The sequence below is a fragment of the Pithys albifrons genome, chromosome 29 (genome assembly GCF_047495875.1).
Source record: "Pithys albifrons albifrons isolate INPA30051 chromosome 29, PitAlb_v1, whole genome shotgun sequence".
Lineage (NCBI taxonomy): Eukaryota > Metazoa > Chordata > Aves > Passeriformes > Thamnophilidae > Pithys > Pithys albifrons.
Window position 1 is genome coordinate 4,965,598 of NC_092486.1, and position 18,210 is coordinate 4,983,807.

Sequence of the window (18,210 nt, forward strand, 5' to 3'; positions counted from 1 at the left end):
CTTTGCCTCTCTGCCACTGGCACACAGCCTGGGCAAGAGGTGCCCAGCAGGGACCACAGAACCCCTGGTCTTCAGCTCCAATGGAGCCAAGGGGGTACCTGAGCCAAAACTCAGCAGCCTCTCATGGCTGGAGCTGTATTTCCCAGCTAAAACTTCCAAGGCAGAATCACAAAAAGCCCTTGGAAAAGGAAGGAGGGTGGTTGCACTGCTCAGAGCAATGCTGTGGAGTGGAGGCAGCTCTGGTGGTTTCAGTCTTTTTCCAAGGCAAGACAAACCCGACAGTTTTTAGCTCAGGGCAGATGAAAGGCTGTTCTGTGCTGTGAAGACCCTCAAAGCAGACGCAAAACAACCCCGCAGTGGAAGCCGAGTCACCACTGTGGGTTAATGGCAGGCGGTTACTTCCATCTGACCCCACGAAATCCCAGTTTTCCCCATTCAGGGTTTTTCTCCCCCTGGGACGAGGTTGGGAGCTCTGGCCAGGAGCCGGTCTCGGTTGCCACGAGAGGGCTCTGCTCCGCCAGCAAAGCAGAGATGAGTTTTACTCCCAACACCAGCGGTAATTTATCCATCCCCATCAAAATCCAGGATTCATAATTTCAGGAGAGGGCAAGATCTTCAGGTTTGGGTTTTTTTCCGGTGTATGTGGACGCTTTGAGGGGTCGGACTACTCTCAGTTCTGACGCACAGGAACAAGGGGCTGGCTGTTATCTAACCTGCCCGTGGCCTCCTCTGAGGATGACCTGGAGATGGCTCGTCCTTCCCGCACGCGGCAGTGTTTGGGAGCTGCTGTCATTTACAGACACACAAATACACAAAACCTGCTCGCGCAGGTTGGATGAAACCTCTATTCTCCCACTAAAATACTCACTAAAATGAAATTTGGCACAAGAAGACTAAGATCTAGGGTGGTTTTTAAATACTATGTGTACCTACTTTTACTGTAAAGGGAATTTCAGGACTTCCAGGGAGTCTTTGCACAGAGAGAACTCCGCAGAGCTCACCTGCCCAGTTCAGCTCTCATCATTTAGAATCTCACTTGGAAGAGTTTTGCATGAATTTCACAGACAGGAGAGGCCTCATCCTGTTGTGTGCCATGGCCGTGCCCGTTCCTGACTTAATTCTGCCTTGCTGCCAACCCTCACCTGTGACTCTCTGCCCCTGTGCTGGGGGTCACCAGTGCCCGCGGAGACCCACAGACTGTGGCAGGGCACTGGGAGCTCCGGGACGGCGTGTCGTGTCTGCTCTCACTCCTCCTCCTCGTTTTTGACAAGGTAAAGCACTGAAATGCCACAGATGTGTCGCGTCCAATGAGAACGACTGCGACAAGCAGGGCTCCCACAGCTGCCCCCAGTTCGCCGACGCCTGTTCCACCATCACCGCGCCCAGTAAGTCCTTTGGCTACGGGACCGGGGGTGCTGGGATGGGGACCGGAGGGGCTGCGAGCGGGCCCGAGGGGCTTGAGCTGGCAGGGCGAGGAGAAACAGGGGAACCTGCCGGGGCGGGGCAGGAGGTGACTTCCTCTTGCGGGCAGGAGCGAGACCTTTTTATTCCACATCCGTCCCGCAATGTGCCGACACTCAGCTCTGCTTTCTCCTCTCCTCCCCCAGCGTAGCCCCCTGACCCTCCCATGTCGCGTTGCCTTTCCTTGCAGACAGCGTCGTTAAGTCCTGCTCCTACAAGTCCTTCTGTGACCAGGCGCGCCGCGGCGGCTCCGGCGGGGCCACCGTGCGATGCTGTTTCACCGACGACTGCAACGGGCCGGCGCGGGGGTCCCGGAACGGCGGGGGGGTCCCGCCGCCGCCCCTGCCCAGCCTGCTGGCCGCCGCGCTGGCCGGGACGCTGCTGCTGGGCTGGCTCTGAGAGGTGGTCCGCCCGCCGTGCTCGCTGCTCTAGCCTAGGGACCCGCGGAGGGGGCTGCTCTCCCTGGGAGGGGTCCCGCCGCCGCCAGTCCAATAAACGCTGCCGTTGAGAACTGTGTTCGCAGCCTCTTCTTCTCAGGGAAAGCAGAATCGTGACACAACGTCCCCAAAAGAACTGATTTGGCTCCTGGTGTCACCCTGGGGGGCTTTGCCAGGCAGAGCCTGGAGAGCCAGGGCGAATTTCCCCTCGCAGCTGCCCCAACTGAGATGCATTTTGGCTGTTTTCCCCTTAGAGAAAGACTCGGCTGTGGGGAGCCGTTTTTTCCCTGATGCAAAGACATGGGGAGATGTGGGGCTGCTCTGTGGTCTGGGGCTGCTGCTGGTCCCACAGCTAAAGGTCTGCTAGAAAGGCCCCCGGGAGTCCTTGGTGCAGCTTGGTTTTGTGAGGGGGAATGGTAAAAGTGAGTGAACAGATTGAGAAGAAAAAGGGGAATGATGAAGGGAGAGGAATGCTGGGACCGTGGGAATTTGAGTCAAGAACTATAATGCAAAGCAAGCAGCAAAGAGCAGACATCTGCTGGAGTCTGCCCCAGTCAACACACAAGAAAAAGGGGAACAGGTACTGAAACCGAAAAGAGCAAGTTTAAACAGAAGAAAAGAAGTAATTCAGCATGCCCAGTTCCAGCCGCAGAACTCAAGGCTTGAGGATGCTGCTGGAACGGAGACCTTGGTGAGTCCTGGAGGGTGACAGAGTCAAAAGTTCTGGAGAACATGGACAGGGAGTCTTGTGAGGGTAAACATCAGCCAAGGGGGATGCTGAGCTGCTGCCACTGGAGGGGAAGTGTCTGGAAAGCGGATTATTCCCTTTCTGCTGTGGGTCCTGCTCCTTCCCCAGGGCACACAAAGGGTGTTCTCCTGCAAGGGGCTCTGGGTGCTGGCAGCACCTCCAAAGGTCCTGGGGTAGAGACATGCCCTGCCCTGGGACTCCTCTTATGCTCCAACATCTACTAATAGGGTGTCTCAGCTCGCACCCTCAGACAGGCCACACAGCAGCAAAACACATTGGAAAATCCAGGAGAACTGCCAGGCTCTCCGAATGAAGGGAGGGCAGGGGTGTGACTCTCCGCCGTGTGACCGTGCATAGAACACAGCGCTGCCCCAGGGCTCCGGCGGGTCACAAGGGCTGCGAGAGATGCACCAGGACCAAAAATATTCCTTGGAACAGTTTAGTCTTTGCAAAGGGGGGTATGTCGAGAGCAGGAGGCAGCAGTGGCAGGGCAGGGCTCGGGACCTTCAGCGGGGATGCCGAGAGCAGGCAGAGCAGCCAGCAGTGGGAAGGAGAGGACACGCGTGGGGACGGACGAGGGTTGCGGGTGTCCGTGAGCGCAGCTCCTGTGCACCTTCGGCGGCGGCGGCAGCCCCAGGATCGGTTTCACCCGCGCCGGGAGAAAGTCCTTCGGGGTCAGATGCAGCTCCGGAGAGACAGCGAGGGCTTCCCCTGGGCGGCACGGGGAGCAGAGGGTGTTTCCTGCTCCCCAGTCACTCCAGCCGCAGCTTTCCCAAGAGATGCCCCTGCAGGAACCGCGACCCAAACTGGGCAGCTCAGCTCCATCAGTGCCAGACTCCAGCACAAGCTGAGCGGGTTTGTGTCGGGTCTGGGGGGATTTACCGAGACCGACCCGAGTCTGGCACTGGGCGGCCCCGGGGGCGCGGCAGGTGCGCGAGAGGGACAGGGACGGAGGGCGATAGGGACGACAGACACCGACCCCGCGCCCCGCGGAGCCACCTCGCACTCACATCCGGGGCCGGGTTTGCTAATGACAGACGTAATTAACCCGGAAAGAAGCGACGGCGGAGCCAGGGGCACACCCCCTCGCTCGCCCTCCTCTCGCCGCCGCCCGGCGTGCGCAGCGTCCGCAGCCCCGGCCCGGCCACCGGCCCCGCCACTCCGCGCCCTCTCCGCGCCCGCTCCGCCGGCCATGCGCGGGGGGCGCAGCCCAGGGACGCCGCGGGGTGAGTGCTGGGCCGGGTCACGCGTGTCCGCGGAGCCTCCCGTGGGCAGCGCTCGCTCTCGGGCGCTTCTCCAGGGACCCCGCGGGGCGGGCTGGGAGCCCCCGCTGCCCTGTCCCCATCTCCCTCCTGCCCCCTTTCCCGGACTCCCCGATCTTCCCGGGACGCGGCGTCGGGGCTGCTGAAGGCGTCGGTGTCCCGGCGGCGAGAGCGGGCGGGGAGGCCGCCCCAGGGATGGTCCCCTGGTCCAGGGATGTGGCGGAGACTGCAGTCCCTGCAGCTGGAGCATCCGTGCCCGGGCTGGGGTCGAGCCCTCCCAGTGAGAGCGGCTTCTGCCCGGCGGTGCCTGCAGCGAGGGGTCGGGAACGGGGGAAGCGAGGGAGGCTCCACCGGGGCGGACGGGGTTTGGGGAGCAGAGGAGTCCCCGCAGAAGCCCCGGGAGTACTGCGGGCACCATCCCCGGCGAGAGTCTGTGTGGTTGGAGACAAACGTGCTGCTGGGATCAGGGATCTGCAGCTATTCGGTGTGTCCCCCGACTCTGGCCAGATAAAGAGCTGAATCCTGGCTACTCCCAGCCTGCGCCCAACAGGTTAATAATTTCATTAAGGCAAATGTCTGGAATTGGCAGGATCGAGTTAGTGGGCTCTGCCCACCGTGTCTGTCTTGTGGGTCGGGACAGACGTCGCAGCGCGAGCTCTTGGAGCTCCTCTGCAAGAGCAGGTAGGAGGAAGTGGTGCTGCAGCGGCTGCGGCTCAGCTGCCAGGGCTGTGGGGCACTGGGCATCGCAGCTCCCAGCCCTTCTGAAACGGAGGGGGTTGTCCTGAACCCCTGCCGATAGCAGGGCAGCTTGGACAGACAGGCATCAGAGGAGGAGGATGCAGTGGCTGCCCACAGGTGTGATGGGTGCTGTGGAGTGAGGTGCTGAGGAGATGCCTCTGGCAGCACAGCTGTGATGCTCCATATTTCAGGTCTCCCGTTGCCTCGGGTTTTCCTGCTGCAGAGTGTCCCTGGGGTGCTCCTGTGGCTGTAGCTGTGCTGGGAGCAGGACAGAGCAGGGCACGAGCAGCCGTGGCATTGTGGTGCAGTGCTGGTGTCCTGAGGTGCTTCCTGGAAAATCTGGCTATGTGGCTGCACATGAGGCCTCTGAGCCACCCATGGCCACAGAGGGGACTTGGGTGCTGCGTGGATGGTGCCCTGTACCTCCTGCCTCTCCCTGGGAAGCTCATCCCTGTGCCTCAGGAGGTAGGCAAGAGGGTGGTTTTGCTGTAAACCTTCTTCTGTAGCCCAACTGATTGCATCTCATTCACTAAGTCAGGCAAGGGGTATCTTTTCTGGTGGGACATTATGACTGAAAAAGTTGGAAAGTTGGTTACTTCAGAAGTAGGAAAGAGTCCTGGAAGTCTCTGATGTACTTCACTAAGAGATGGCATACATTCCAAACAGGATCTGGTTATGAGCTCATGAGGGTTGGAGTCGGTGTAATGGTTGGAAAGTTCAAGTAGTTGAGTGGCAGATCAGCCTCTGTATCAGGGGTGAGCATCATCCATAAATCATAACTCCCAGTGCCAGTGTTATGTCCATCATGTTTCCATACAGGATGCCTTTGGAAGCTGAAGCTCCTCCTCTCTCTGAGTCCTTTGAGTACACTTTTAAATGATGCTTCTCTGTTTGAGTCTCACATAGAAATGTTTATTATTTACAACTTGGAATTGACAAAGTGCTGTCCAAATAGTCAGTGTTGGTGCAAACTGAGCATTTTCTGGCTCTCCTGGAGATCCTGAGCAAGGATCCATGTTAGCAGAGTGGGAAATGCTACTTTTATCCTATGGAAAAGTGAAGTGAAGAGACTAGGGGGTCCCATGAGGTGTCCCTTGGGGCTGGGGGCTCAGGACTCATCCCTGTGCTGCTTGTGGCATACTCTGCTCTTCCCCATCCCTGTCCTAAGCAGAAATCTCTGGCCTTTGGTTATCAGCAGAAGAGAGAGTTTACAAGGCTTGGTCTGTCTGTGTTGGTATGCTTGAAGGCACCTGGGGATTGGCTGTGTACTTCCCCACCACAAAAATAACGCCACAAGAAAGCTGTGAGACGTGAAGTGCCCACATAAACCTTTGCACTGGGGCACCCATGTTGGCCTAAACCAACCTCTCCCCTGCAGCAGCAGTTCCCCGTGAGACAAGCCCTGATACCCATCTCTGAAAGGCTGGTGGTGGGTATCCTGACATCGAATTGACTTGTTTTCTGCCTGCTCTACCTTTGCAGCTGCACCCCAGCTCTTGCACAACCATTGCCTCCTTGGGCCCCACTCCACTGCTGCTCAAAAATAGTATTTCCTCCTTTTCTGCATGAGATCTTTTATTTGTGTAGCTCTGCTTCTGGCACCTGCATGATCACCCCTAGACAAACCACATTAGGTTCACTCGCATCCTTTGGGTAACAGCCACCCCCATCCCTCCCTTCCACCCTGCTCCATGGGCAGGGAGCTCTGCCCAGGTGGTGGGAAGTGCCCTGCCCACCCGCAGCTCTCAGTGCCACTTCCGCTGGAAGTGACGGTGTTCCTGCTGCAGCCAGGGGGGCTCGAAGGAGACCTCCTGGCTCACCCCAATTGAGGGGCAGTGCCATGGAGGGTCCATGCCCATGGCCGACCTGGGGACACGATGTGGCCCTGCCATGATGGGTCATTCTTTGCCCTGCTGACTTGGCATCCTGGCTGCACAGATTTTCTGCTGGAGTTGCAGATTGTTTCCCATTTCCTGGGAGTGTGCTCGGGCTCTCTCTAGCACACAGTCTGCTTCGGGATTATTTTTTGACACAGTTCTCAGGGATCTAGTGTCTCACATCAGATCCTTTGTGGCTACTTTGTCCTCTCTCGTGGGGGTTTGTGGCTCTTGGGGCTGGGAGCGATGGGTTGGTAGTTTATCCCTTTTCTTTCCCGCTGGTTAGCTCAGATGCGGCTGAATGGCTGTGCTGGCATCCCAGCACATCTGGCTCCAATGGGCTGGGATGGCCATGGGTGCAGGAGCAACACCCCAGGGAGCTGGGGCTGTGGGAGCACCCACCTCCCTGCCTGTCTCCACTCCTCAGGGTGATGCCAGAAGGAACCCGGCATGCCGTACCTGGATCGACAGAACCGTATCTGTGGGTTCCTGGACATTGAAGAAAATGAGACCTGTGGCAAGTTTCTGCGGAGGTATTTCATCCTGGACACCCAGGCCAACCACCTCCTGTGGTACATGGACAACCCTCAGGTAGGCTCATGTGCTTGGCATGTCTGTGGAAGTTGCCAGTAAGTCCATAGGTACATCCCAGCCTCCCTGGTGGAGGCATCTCCTCCGGGTCACTGCCTGCTGTGTGGGTTGTCTGTTGGGGTATCCTGTGGCTGAGCGTGGCCACGACCAGGCTCTGTGACCTCTGGTTTCCAGGACTCTCCTGAGGTGGGGAGGGCATTGGGGTGCAGCAGAGCAGGGCCAGTCCTGCTGCTGGGGGGTCTGAGTCAAACCAGGTGCACAGAGAGGGACACAGCCAAGGGTGGCAGCGCAGCTGCTGCAGCTGCTCCCTGACCCTGAGGACAGAACCGACAGCCTGACTCGCCCCTGCCGCCTTCTCCCTGTCATTTACCTGCCATTGCTCATTGTGTGTGTTGCAGAACTTGGCCATCGGAGCAGGAGCTGTCGGATCTCTGCAGCTGACCTATATCTCCAAGGTAATGTTGGGGTGGGGCAGAGGGAAGGTGAATGCTCCCTGCTTTCCTCTTATCCATGCAGCATTCCCTGGGAGCACCTGAGGCCAGGTCCTGGTCCTGCCTGAGCTCGTGACAACCTCCCTGTGATGGAGCCCGTGCAGGGCTGTGAGAAACAGGGAGTGTCCTCACAGCACAGAGATCCCAGCACTGGGACCATGTTCACCTTCACTGGCACGGGATGGGATGCAAGAGTGGGTTGCAGAAGGAAGAGGAACTTCTCTGCCATGGGGAAGGACATGGGGCAGCCAGGGACAAGGGGGGACAGGAACATGGTGTCAGCATGAGCTGGACATGGACCTGGCACTTCGCTCTGTGGTGCACCAGTAGCTCTCCCCCTTGCTCATAGGGCAGTGCCCTGAAGAACAAGACCATCTGGAAACTCATTTTTGTGTGTCTTAAGAGTGTTGTCCGACCTCCCTGAGAAGGCAGGAATAGTGCAATAAGTGACAACTGTTGCAGGGCTGGTGACTGAGACACAGAGAGCTGTGGCTGTGAGTGCAGGGAGTGGAGCTTACACTGTCCTCCTCCTGCAAGTGGCCCCTCGGCCGCTGTGGGGGGAGTGGGGGCTCGTGGCTGCCACGCTGGGCTCAGCTCAGCTTTATCCTGGAGCCGGATAAAGAATTGGACAGATCTCTCTGTTCCTGCTGAATCATGATTTATAAATTAAGCGCAGATGAAGCAACGCCGGGAGGCTGAGCCTTCCCCATTTCAGAGAGAGCCTTCCTTACAAATTATATAGGTTTTAGTTTAAATGGAAATTGCTGCAGGACAGCATTTGGTCACAAACTGTGGGGTTGGGTTGTGCCAGCAGCTGGAACTACCAACAGTAAATATACCAGAAAAATGGAGGTTTGCTTGAGAAAACATATTTAAAGCATTATGGACTGGCTCTGAAGGAGGAGGACTGTCAGAATAAATACTCCATGAATGCTGTGCTTGGAGCCCCAAGGAATATTATCTTTGTATAACTGATTCCTACTCTTTAGGGAGAAACCACTGCTATTTTCCCTCAATTTTCTTAATTGCTGACAAGAGCAACTGTGTTAGTCCAGGAGAACTCATGTTTCCAGGGCCTTTGAAAGCTTTCTGTGCTCTGTTGTGCAGTGCAGGCAGTGCCAGGGGGGATGAAAGGCCTGGCTCTGTGCTGACCTACCCCTGGGACCCTGCACCCACTGCTGTGTGTGCTCAGTGTTACTCTGACATGGGCCAGTTCCCAACAGCTGGTGCAGCTGTGCTAGAGCTCACGTTGTCCTGATGGGCATGGGGGTCCCGCTGGAGGTGGCAAACCCAGGCTGTGCACAGTGCCTGGTGAGGGTGGAAATTCCCATCTCTCATGCCCACCATTAGCATGTGCTGTTTTCTCTGATTGTCCCCTGATTTGCTCTGTCACAGGTGAGCATCGCCACCCCAAAACAGAAGCCAAAAACTCCATTCTGCTTTGGTGAGTGAGGGGGACCCTGTCGGGCTCTGTGAGGGGACACCCTGCCCCATGAGCCATCCCAGCTGCTGCCAACTCTCCTTGTCCTTCCTTCCCTGGCAGTTATCAATGCTCTATCCCAGCGCTATTTCTTGCAAGCCAGCGACCAGAAGGATCTGCAGGACTGGGTGGAGGCGCTGAACCGGGCCAGTAAGATCACGGTAGGTCACTTAGTGCTCTTGTCTGATGTTGCCTGCACCATCCCCAGGGATCCTCCTGGTTGGGGTGTACTGGGTGTGTGTTTCTTTGCCCTCCCAGCCCAGCTGTGGGGAACAGTGGCTGTGCCCCAGGAAGGTCCTGTTGGAGCCATCCCCATCCCCATCTGCTCCAGGGCCCTCTCCCTCCTGTTGCTCCTGCTGCCTGGAATCCAGCCCAGCCAGCTCCTCACTGTGGCTGTCAAAGGGCATCTTTCTTGTGCTTCAATAACTTATTTACTCAGTTTTTATTCTTCCTGGAACGCCGGGTCTTGTGATGAGGCGCAGCGAATGCCCCGCGCTGTGGGGAATGGTGAGGCAGGCTGTGCCTGCATCCAGAGGGGCTTGTCTGCCATCTCCTCTCATTTACTGGTGTGTTCACAGAGCCGTGAGTTAATGGTCAGTGACCCAGTAGCTTGCAGAGTCTGTGCTCTGCAGCTGCCTGGGGCTCCCAGCAGTGGGGGATGTGCTGAGCTCCATCCCTGTGCAGTGGGAATGGGAGCCTCATCCACAGGCTGGCAGTGGTGCTCAGCTGGCTGTGCCTACACTGGGAGCTTGGGGTTGGGAGCTCCAGGAAGGCTTCTCCCTGCACCTGGATGTAGGGGGTCCCTGTGGGGATTTCTGCTGAACTGCATAATGTGAACAGAGTTCTACCAGATGATGCACTGATGCATGTTGTTTATGGTGTGTAAACTAACTGTAAGGAAAAATCATGGTAAATGGTTTAGCACTGGAACTTTTTAAATGTGTTTTTTCTTTAAAATCCTTGAAGTACTGTGTTGTATCCTTTGTGGCAAACTCATCTGCAAGACCAGACCTGGCTTGTATTTTCTTTTTTTGTCTGCAAATACACTGTATAATACTCTGCACTTGCAGCCACCAGACTGCAGAGGCTCTGGCTTATGCCTTCTCTTTCTGGGTCCAGGTGATATTGGCTGCACCCTTCACCTTCAGAGCTGGGTAGAGCTGTAGCCAAAGCCTGCCTGGGATGTGTGTCTGGCTGTGCCATCAGTGTGGTTTCCCTCGGGTTGCTGCCTGGAGGGAGGTGGGGGATCTGCTGGACTAATGGAAGTGGGAGCAGCTGGGTTGATGAAGAATGAGATACATCTTCTGCCTCTGCAAGAAACTGTGGTGATTTCCATACCCTGATGTTGGCCAGCCCTTCCCGACTCTGGCTGTGCCCCAGCTGACCGACCGGCTCATCCAGCCCTGCAGGGAGGAGTTGTCAAGGGCTGGCTGGGAAACCCAGGGCTACTGGGATGTGGGTGACGCTGCCACTGCCCTGCTTTGCAGGGAAGCCAGGAGGGTAGGTTGGAGCCAGGGACTCCACTAATGGCATTAAAGAAGTGGAAGTGCAGGCTGAAGAAGGAAAAGTTGGAAACTCTCCTTTCAGTCCAGAGGCAGGTGCCAAAGGGAGAGAGATGAGAGGGGGAAAGGGAAGTTGCCAGTGCTGGGAGCTGGGTCCCCACAGCACAGCCTGTGCCTGGGAGTTGCAGGACCACTCTCAGCGGGGTCACAGCCAGGCTGGGGTGCTCGATAGGGCCCGGCTGTTTGCTCTGGACGTGCAGCTCAGCCTCGTTAGCCAGACCCAGCTCCTCATTAAGCCCGGCTGTAAGTGGAGCAGGGACAATTAGAGGAACAAGTGTCCCACAAATGCACTGAGCTGCAGAGGCGAATCACAGGCGCCTGTGAGAAGATGCTTAATCATTCAGCACCTCTCATCTCCCATCTGGGTGCCTCCTGCAAGCTGCCCAAGGGGGCCCACACCCTCCCTAACTGGGGTGCTTGTTCAGGTGTTATTTTTCAAAGGGATGTTGCTGCATTAGAGACAGAGGTGCCTGGTGCAGGTGTGGGGCTGCCCTGTACGGTCACCCTGTGCCACTCAGCCCTTTGTTTCTCCCACAGGTGCCAAAGGGTGGCAGCGTCCCACCAGCCACAGAGATCGCAAAGCTCCCAGTGGTCCCCCAGGCCCAGGAGAGGAAGCCCCAGGTGGCCTATAAAACAGAGATTGTCGGAGGGGTGGTGGTCCACACACCCATCTCCATCAACCAGGTGAGCTGGTTTGCACTCTCATTTCTGGAAACCAGCATGGTGCTTGCAAACCCTTCCCACTGTGGCTGTAAATGGCTGCTCTGAGCACCCTCCAGCACCTCTGCTTTGTCTTGCTCTGAGGTGGGATGAGATGAGGCGGTGTGAGAAGGAGGCCACAAATCTGCTTGGCTTCCTGGCTGTCACCATCCACCCACTCAACCTGGGTCCAAATGCCACCTCAAGGTGCCCAGGGCAGAGGGACTGGCCTGTCCCAGGGGCAGTGGCTGGCACCACTTGCTGTGGCTCTGCATCCCTTCACTGGCACGTGGCCAGCTGTGCATGTGGCTGTCAGCAACTCCCACCTTTGGGTGTTCGTCCAGCTCTGGGTCTCACTTCAGCTCGTGTCAGTGGCAGCACTAAAAATAGAGCAGAGAATTAGATCATTGCAGTGGTTTCTGCTGGTGGGTGCTTTTAACGCTTCTCTGGCCACAGGGCTTGGTGGGGTTGTGGAGATGTGCAGAGGGGAGTGGGGTGCAGAGGGGTTTTTTGTAGGAGGTACATCAGCTGCCAGAATGTTTCTGTGCTCTTGCTTCTCTCTCCACTTGAAACAGCCATTCCTCTGCTGCAGCTTCCTGGGCACATCTGTGGTTTCCTGACTGGTGCTGCTCCAGGACCACAGTGGGGGAGCCCCATGCTCCAGGTGCACTCCCAGACCAGCCAGCAGCATCACCCCAGCCCCAGGGTGTGACCCTTCCTGTTGCAGGAGTGTCCTCACCTCTGGCTTTGGACACCACATCTGTATGCCTGGCAGAGCTGGCACAGCCATGGGTGAGGGACCCAGGTGGCATCCCCATCCCAGCAGTGCCAGAGATTTGCTCTGCTGCTCTCCAGAGGGGCTGGGCAGCACTTTAGGGGCAGCAAAAGGTTGTTTGTCTGTCCTGGGGGCACTGAAGCAGCTCTGGAAGGTGCACAGGGCAGGCAGGCCACCGGTTTAACCGCACTGTCAGTCTCACAGGCACAGGGCCATATAAGGCTGGCGGTAGCCAGGGCCACCCTGCTGCCATGGCAATGCTCAAACCTCAGCCCAGCGGGAGGAAGGGGTTGGAGGGATGGGGAAGGAGCTGAGTGCAGCAGATGTTTCATCTCAACCATCCTTTTCACTGCTGGGGGGAAGGGAGGGCCCTGCTGGGGCAATGCTGGCAGCAGGGCAGGGTCTGCCCCTTGGGGTGTTCTGGTGTGTGCCTGGGGGGAGTCAGGGTGGGTGTTGGGCACATGGCCACAACCACAGCCCCTTCATGCTCATAGCAGTGAGCATTGCACTTGGGGAGAGGCAGCTTGGGGACAGAGGAGGCACAGCTTCTCTTCCTCAACTCCAAGCACTCCACTGTCTTCAGGAGAATTTGGCTCTGAAAATGTGGAGTGGAGACTTTATGGCTTTCCTGAGCAGTTTATTCCCATGACATATTGCCTCCTCCCCTGCTTTCTAACTTGTGTTTGTTTGGTGGTTCTTCTCATACCTTCAGAGGTGCAGTTGAGTCTGATGAGCCAGGCAGATGAGCTCCTTTAACTCCCCTGCTTCCAGAGATTTTCTTCAGCCCTCAGATTACCTTTTTGTAGCCTTGCTGATTTCTTAACATTGTTTTTAACATGGGAGTGCCAAAAGGGTGAATAGTACTGAGGCAGCAGCCTGGAAAGCTGCCTGCAATGAGAGAATATCAGCTCTGGACTTCGCCTCATTCCCTGCCTGTGTCCAGGGCTGCCATTAGCCCTTGGCTCACACACTGCACTCAGGCTTGCATCAGGTGGCTTTTCCCTGCAGCTGGGTGTCCTGCCTTCCAGCAGGGAATTCCTCTCCCTGCTCCCAGTGACTCTGCTCCCTCTGATTGCAGAACGGTGGGGATGGAGGGGAGGGCAGCGAGGTGGGTGCTGCCCACCCATTGCTGCGGCGCTCACAGAGCTACATCCCCCCCTCGGCCACCAAACCACCCACCGGGCCCCCCGTGCTCAAGAGTGGCTTCTGTGTAAAGCAGGGCAATGTGGTGAGTGCTGGGGCTGCTGCTGCCCCGTGGGCTGGGAGTGCTCCAGGGATGTCCTGGATGCAGTGTGGGTGGGGAGAGTGACAGAACCCAGCACTAACCAATTTCCTCCTCTTTTCCAGAGGAAGAGCTGGAAGCGGCGGTACTTTGTTCTGGATGAATTTTCCATCAGTTACTACAAGTGCGAGCAGGTGAGCAGCCCCCAGATGAGCCCCTGAGATCCTGAGCAGAGCTCTGGCACTGCTGCAGTGCCAGCCTGGGGGCCCCCATGGGAGGCACATCCCAGCCCCAGGGCCAGCTGAGCCCATCACCATCTCCTCTCACCTCTGCAGGACAAGGAGCCCTTGCGTTCCATTCTCCTGAAGGATGTCTGCAAGACCCACGAGTGCCTGGTCAAGTCTGGGTAATGCTCCTGTCCAAGTTTTCCTGCAGTGACCCCAGGCTGTGCCAGGCTGGAGCATCCAGTGGGAGCTCTGGCTGCTCCAGCTGCTGGTGGGAAGCAGCTCTTGAGATGTTTGCCTTAAACTAGCCCAAGTGGCTGCAGTGTCTTGGGAACAAGTTATTGCAGCAAACATTGATAAAATCAATGTAACTTGAATACCTGCAGTGAAAAATAAACTAAGAAAACAAAACTAAAGATACAATGTACTAATGTATCTCTGAATTGTTTATTTCTAGTAAGTAATAGCAAGCTGACATTTAAACCACTCTGGGAATGTGGTGGGTTGCAGTGAGGGAGGGCAGGGGTTTGCCTGCTGATGGCAGAGCTGGGCAGTGTGTGTGGCTGAGGGTCTCTGAGGAGCTGGAGTCTTCTCAAAATCCTGATGAGATCCAAGGTTTGCCTTCAGCATGTTTCTCCCTGGCATATCCCAGAGATAAGGATAAACAGGGGCTTTTCCCATCCATGATGGCTCCTGGTGTGACTGTCTCTTTCTGTTTCTAGTGACCTCCTGATGCGGGACAACCTCTTTGAAATCATAACAAGCTCCAGGACCTTCTACATCCAGGTAAGCAACTGGGGCCAGGATAATTTTTGGGGCAGTAAGTTCAGCTCTCAGCAAATGGTCTGCTCTCTACACCAGTGAATACCAACAGATGGGTCTGTAACACACCAATGGGAGGGAGAACTATGGGGGGTTTCACGTCTCCCTTGGGCTTATTTATAATAGGGGCTGTTTGATAGTGGGCAAAAGCAGAGCTGAGGCTTGGGAATGCTGGGACAGCCATTTCCTTGGCGTGTCTGCGTCCCAGGAGCAGCCCTGGCAGGAGGCAGAGCCTCACTGGGGCTGCTGTGCTTGCAGGCAGACAGCCCCGAGGACATGCACAGCTGGATCCGGGCGATCGCAGGGGCAGTCCAGGCCCTGAAAACCCGGCCCAGGGTAGGTCATGTCCTTTCTGCTTTATATTTGATATTTAATGGAGTTTATGCCAATGTATGAGATATTTATTTGATGGATGGTGTAAGTGCTTGGTTAGACTGATTCCAGCATAAGATCTCGAAGTTTGCCAGTCACTGGAAAAGCTTCCTTGAAAAAGGTGGAAAAGTGAGATTCAGCTGTCAAAGTGGACCTGCATGAGCCCTGCTCTGCTCTGAGACACGAGTGAGAGCCTGATGGGTGGCAAAGGCTGTGGAATTCAGCATTTCCCTCTGCTCTGGGCTCTTTTTTTTCCTACAGAACGTGTAATGGGCAGGGGCTGTCCCCTGAGCTCTGCAAACCACTTGCAGGATGCACACCCAGTGCCAGCAGCCTCACTCTGCTCTGTCCTTGCAGGAGATGTCCTTCATGAGATCCACCTCCATGGGCAGGCCCGGGGGCTCCTCAGTCCCATCCCAGCCACGGCCAGCGGCGGAGGAGCGGAGAGCCCTGAGCAAGGCCCCCTCCACCTCCTCCTGGCAGCCCTGGACGCCAGTGCCACAGGTGCCACAGGTGGAGGGGAAGCGGCCGGAGCTGCCAGCACCACTCAGAGACTCGGTGTTCGTGCCAGCCCTCACGGAGCGCGATGGCAGAGCCGCGCTGGGCACGCGCCTGCGGCACAGGTCGGAGCCGCAGCAGCTCAAGGAGAAGCCGTTCCCCTTCGACCTGGATGATGAAAGCATCCGGACCTCTGATGTCTGACGGGGCACTGAGCCACCCCCCGGCTCCACCCACCACCTCCGCGGCTGCTGGGGGTCCCTGAGGGGCGATTTGGGGTGTGTGGGGGGGTCCCTTCCCTCCACCACTGCCCTTCCCTGCGATGCAGGATTGGTCTGGACCTGCATCCTGGTGCCCTGCCCTGCAGGGAGTGGGGTCCCTGGCTGCTCCTGCCCAGGTTTGGCCCCAGTGGCTCCATGTTTTGGAAGATGCCTCCAGGCACTGCCAGCACTTGCTGTGCAGGGCAGGAGGTTCTGGGGACCTGGATGAGGGGACATCTTCTGCAACTCCATAATTTCCCCCAAAAACCGAGTCTGGAGGAAGTGGCAGGAGGTCTTGGAAGCGTGAAGGGGAGTGTGGCCTTTCTTGTGTTTGAAAAACATTTCTCTCCCCTTTGAAGCTGCTCAGACTCCCTGGGAGTGGGGCAGGGTTGGGAGATACCAGCCCACAACTGCCCACACAGGGAACTCACTGCAGCTTCTCCTTCCCATGACTTACTCCCTCGGACCAGCTATTCCCACTGCCTGCCCAGGGGTGTATCAGCGTCTGTTGGCTTTTAATTACGTCTTTTTCTACCTGTTGAACCCCAGCCTGGGCAAGTGCTCGGCCTCTCCAAATGTTTTGGTACTTCCTGAGTCCGAGCCAGGGCAGGCAGCCAGAGCAACAGCAGCTCCCAGGTGGGAGCATCCTCAGGTACGGTGTTGGTTTTGCACTGTGCACACCTGGACACGGGGAGCTGTGCTGGGTGGTGAAGGGCTTTCAGCAAAAAGCACCAAAACTGAGCACCTGATGGAACTGGGCAGACTTGTCCGGCTGACTCACCCACTGCCTGCCTGCCCGAGATGGAAACCAGCAGGAGTTTTTAGAGCAATGTGAATTGTCATTTCCATAACCAAATGAGCTCCTGTAGGTGTGATAAATAGTGTGTAGAAAATCCAGGTGTTCCCTTGGCAGCGAGATCGTCTGATACCTTCACCCCGAAAGTGAGTGCAATCCCTGGGTGTCGAGTGAGGACACAGCTTCCCTCTTGCTTCCCTGGCCATTACACATCCCCTGCTCTGCAAACTCAGCCCAGTGTGCTCCTTAGGAGCACAACATCTGGTTTGTCCCTGCCCTTTTGGGGCCTCCAGCTGTTTGACAGCTGTGCTTCAGCCTCAGCCTGGGGTGGAGTGAAGCTTATCAGTTGAGCTCTGAGCCTTGATTAACCCAACTGACCTTAACGTGATTCAAATTGCACCTTCCTGCCTCGATCCCCTTTGGGGGTCAGTGGAGCTGCTCTGGGGCAGGCACAGTGGAGCTGCCTTGGTGCCATTGGGGGAGGCAGGGATGGGCCCCCCCAAGTTCAGGGACAAGAGAGTCTCAAAGGGGGTAGTGTGGAGGTGCTGGAGAACACCAAGATGATGAAAACAAGTGGGAATAGATGCAAATGGTACAGGGTGAGTGTTAATACTTGTTATTTAATTGTAGCAACCCAGATTCTGCTGTTCCTTTTTCTGCTCCTTTTTGCTTTATTTGCACTAGAGTTTGAAAATTTTTCATTTTTTTAGGCTGACTTGCTGTTTGGCTCCTAACACAGTGTTTCAGGAATGTTTTAGTAGTTTGGTAAGCCCATCCATCAGAGCCACAGTGTTTGGTGACAGTGCTCTGACCTCAGTTTTGGAGAGCAGGGAATGCAGAGGGATGATGGTTCCTCCGTGCAAGGCCTCGGAACCACAGAGTCCTGAGCATTCCTGATGCTTGATAATTGCAGTTTCCTCAGGCCTGGGATGGTAAAGCAGAAGCATGTTGCACAATTAGGGTTAATTATCCAGGAGGAGAAACTACCAGTGGCTCCAGCATTATTGCAACATTCCTGTTGCTCATTCCCACCCTCCTGCATCCCCAGGACAGCGTAAAGGCTGAACATGAAATTCCAGTGTGGAGCCAAGCCAGGCTCCAAACCCATCTGTAATGCAGGTGGTGTTGGGGAGAGGAAATTTCCCTCCCATCCTGGAGGACCAGGCAGATGCAGCCAGACCTCAGTGGAGCTTTGTGGTGATTTTAAAGCAGACTGGTGTCCCCTTAGCTCTGTGTTTGTCTCCCGGCTCTCTGTGTGGACACAACCCCCAGAGCTGCTCCCTTCTGAAGCGTGTGCTGTGGGGCTTTCCTGGGGGTGCTGCACATTTGGGGTACAGTGGTGTGAGAGGAGGGTTTGCTGTTTTAATGAACATTCCCAGGTGATTCCAGACATTCCTGTAAGAGCTGGCTGGGGATTTTAAGTGCTCTTAGGGCCAGGGGCCTCGTGCAGTGATGCTCTGTGACTCCTGGGGTGTGGGGTACCCACCTCCCACCCCTCACCTGTAAATGCTGGAATGCCCTTTCTTCCCTGTGTTTTTAAATAAAGAGGGAAATCCCAGCTCCTTTCCCAGACTGTCCCTTTGGACTATGTATTTTGGGTAAGAATTTGCCAGGGGGTTGAACGTGGTCCCCAGGGGGGTGGGGGGACAGGGTGCAGCAGCTGGGGGGACCCCGGGGCCACTGGTGGGTGCTCCCCCCACACTCCAGGTGCTGCTGCCCTGCACACAGCAGGGCTCTGGGTCTGGGGGGACAGTGCATGGTGGGGACTGGGATGTCACAACTCTTTGCCATTCTGAAGGCCCTGGGAGGAGGGATGCTGCCAGACCAAGGCCCCAGCTACAGCTGTTCCTCAGTGTAGCTCAGGAGACCCCAGTGCAGGAAGGAATTTGAGGTCC

At 56.6% G+C, this 18,210-nt stretch overlaps 1 protein-coding gene across 3 annotated transcripts; it reads left to right on the forward strand.

Annotated features, from left to right (window-relative positions):
* Positions 1-2,481: 2,481 nt before the first annotated feature.
* Positions 2,482-17,885, forward strand: PLEKHA2 (pleckstrin homology domain containing A2). Of its 3 annotated transcripts, none has more exons than XM_071579120.1 (12): positions 2,482-2,589; positions 6,951-7,114; positions 7,513-7,569; positions 9,001-9,049; positions 9,149-9,246; positions 11,185-11,331; positions 13,200-13,349; positions 13,469-13,537; positions 13,679-13,749; positions 14,290-14,353; positions 14,648-14,725; positions 15,119-17,885. In XM_071579120.1, exons 2-12 carry the CDS (start codon positions 6,974-6,976, stop codon positions 15,461-15,463), a joined length of 1,269 nt encoding a protein of 422 aa, XP_071435221.1. In that variant the 5' UTR covers positions 2,482-2,589; positions 6,951-6,973; the 3' UTR covers positions 15,464-17,885. The 3 variants fall into 3 exon arrangements, with proteins under 3 accessions (XP_071435221.1, XP_071435220.1, XP_071435222.1); XM_071579119.1 differs by lacking the exon at positions 2,482-2,589 and adding an exon at positions 3,702-3,872; XM_071579121.1 differs by lacking the exon at positions 2,482-2,589 and adding an exon at positions 4,265-4,458.
* The last annotated feature ends 325 nt before the right edge of the window (positions 17,886-18,210 follow it).

Coding starts and splice junctions, on each gene's coding strand:
- PLEKHA2 (XM_071579120.1), top strand. CDS start 6,974: ATGCCGTACCTGGATCGACAGAACCGTATCTGTGGGTTCCTGGACATT. Junction 13,350..13,468: donor GTGTAAAGCAGGGCAATGTG/GTGAGTGCTGGG, acceptor CCTCTTTTCCAG/AGGAAGAGCTGGAAGCGGCG. Junction 14,354..14,647: donor CCAGGACCTTCTACATCCAG/GTAAGCAACTGG, acceptor CTGTGCTTGCAG/GCAGACAGCCCCGAGGACAT.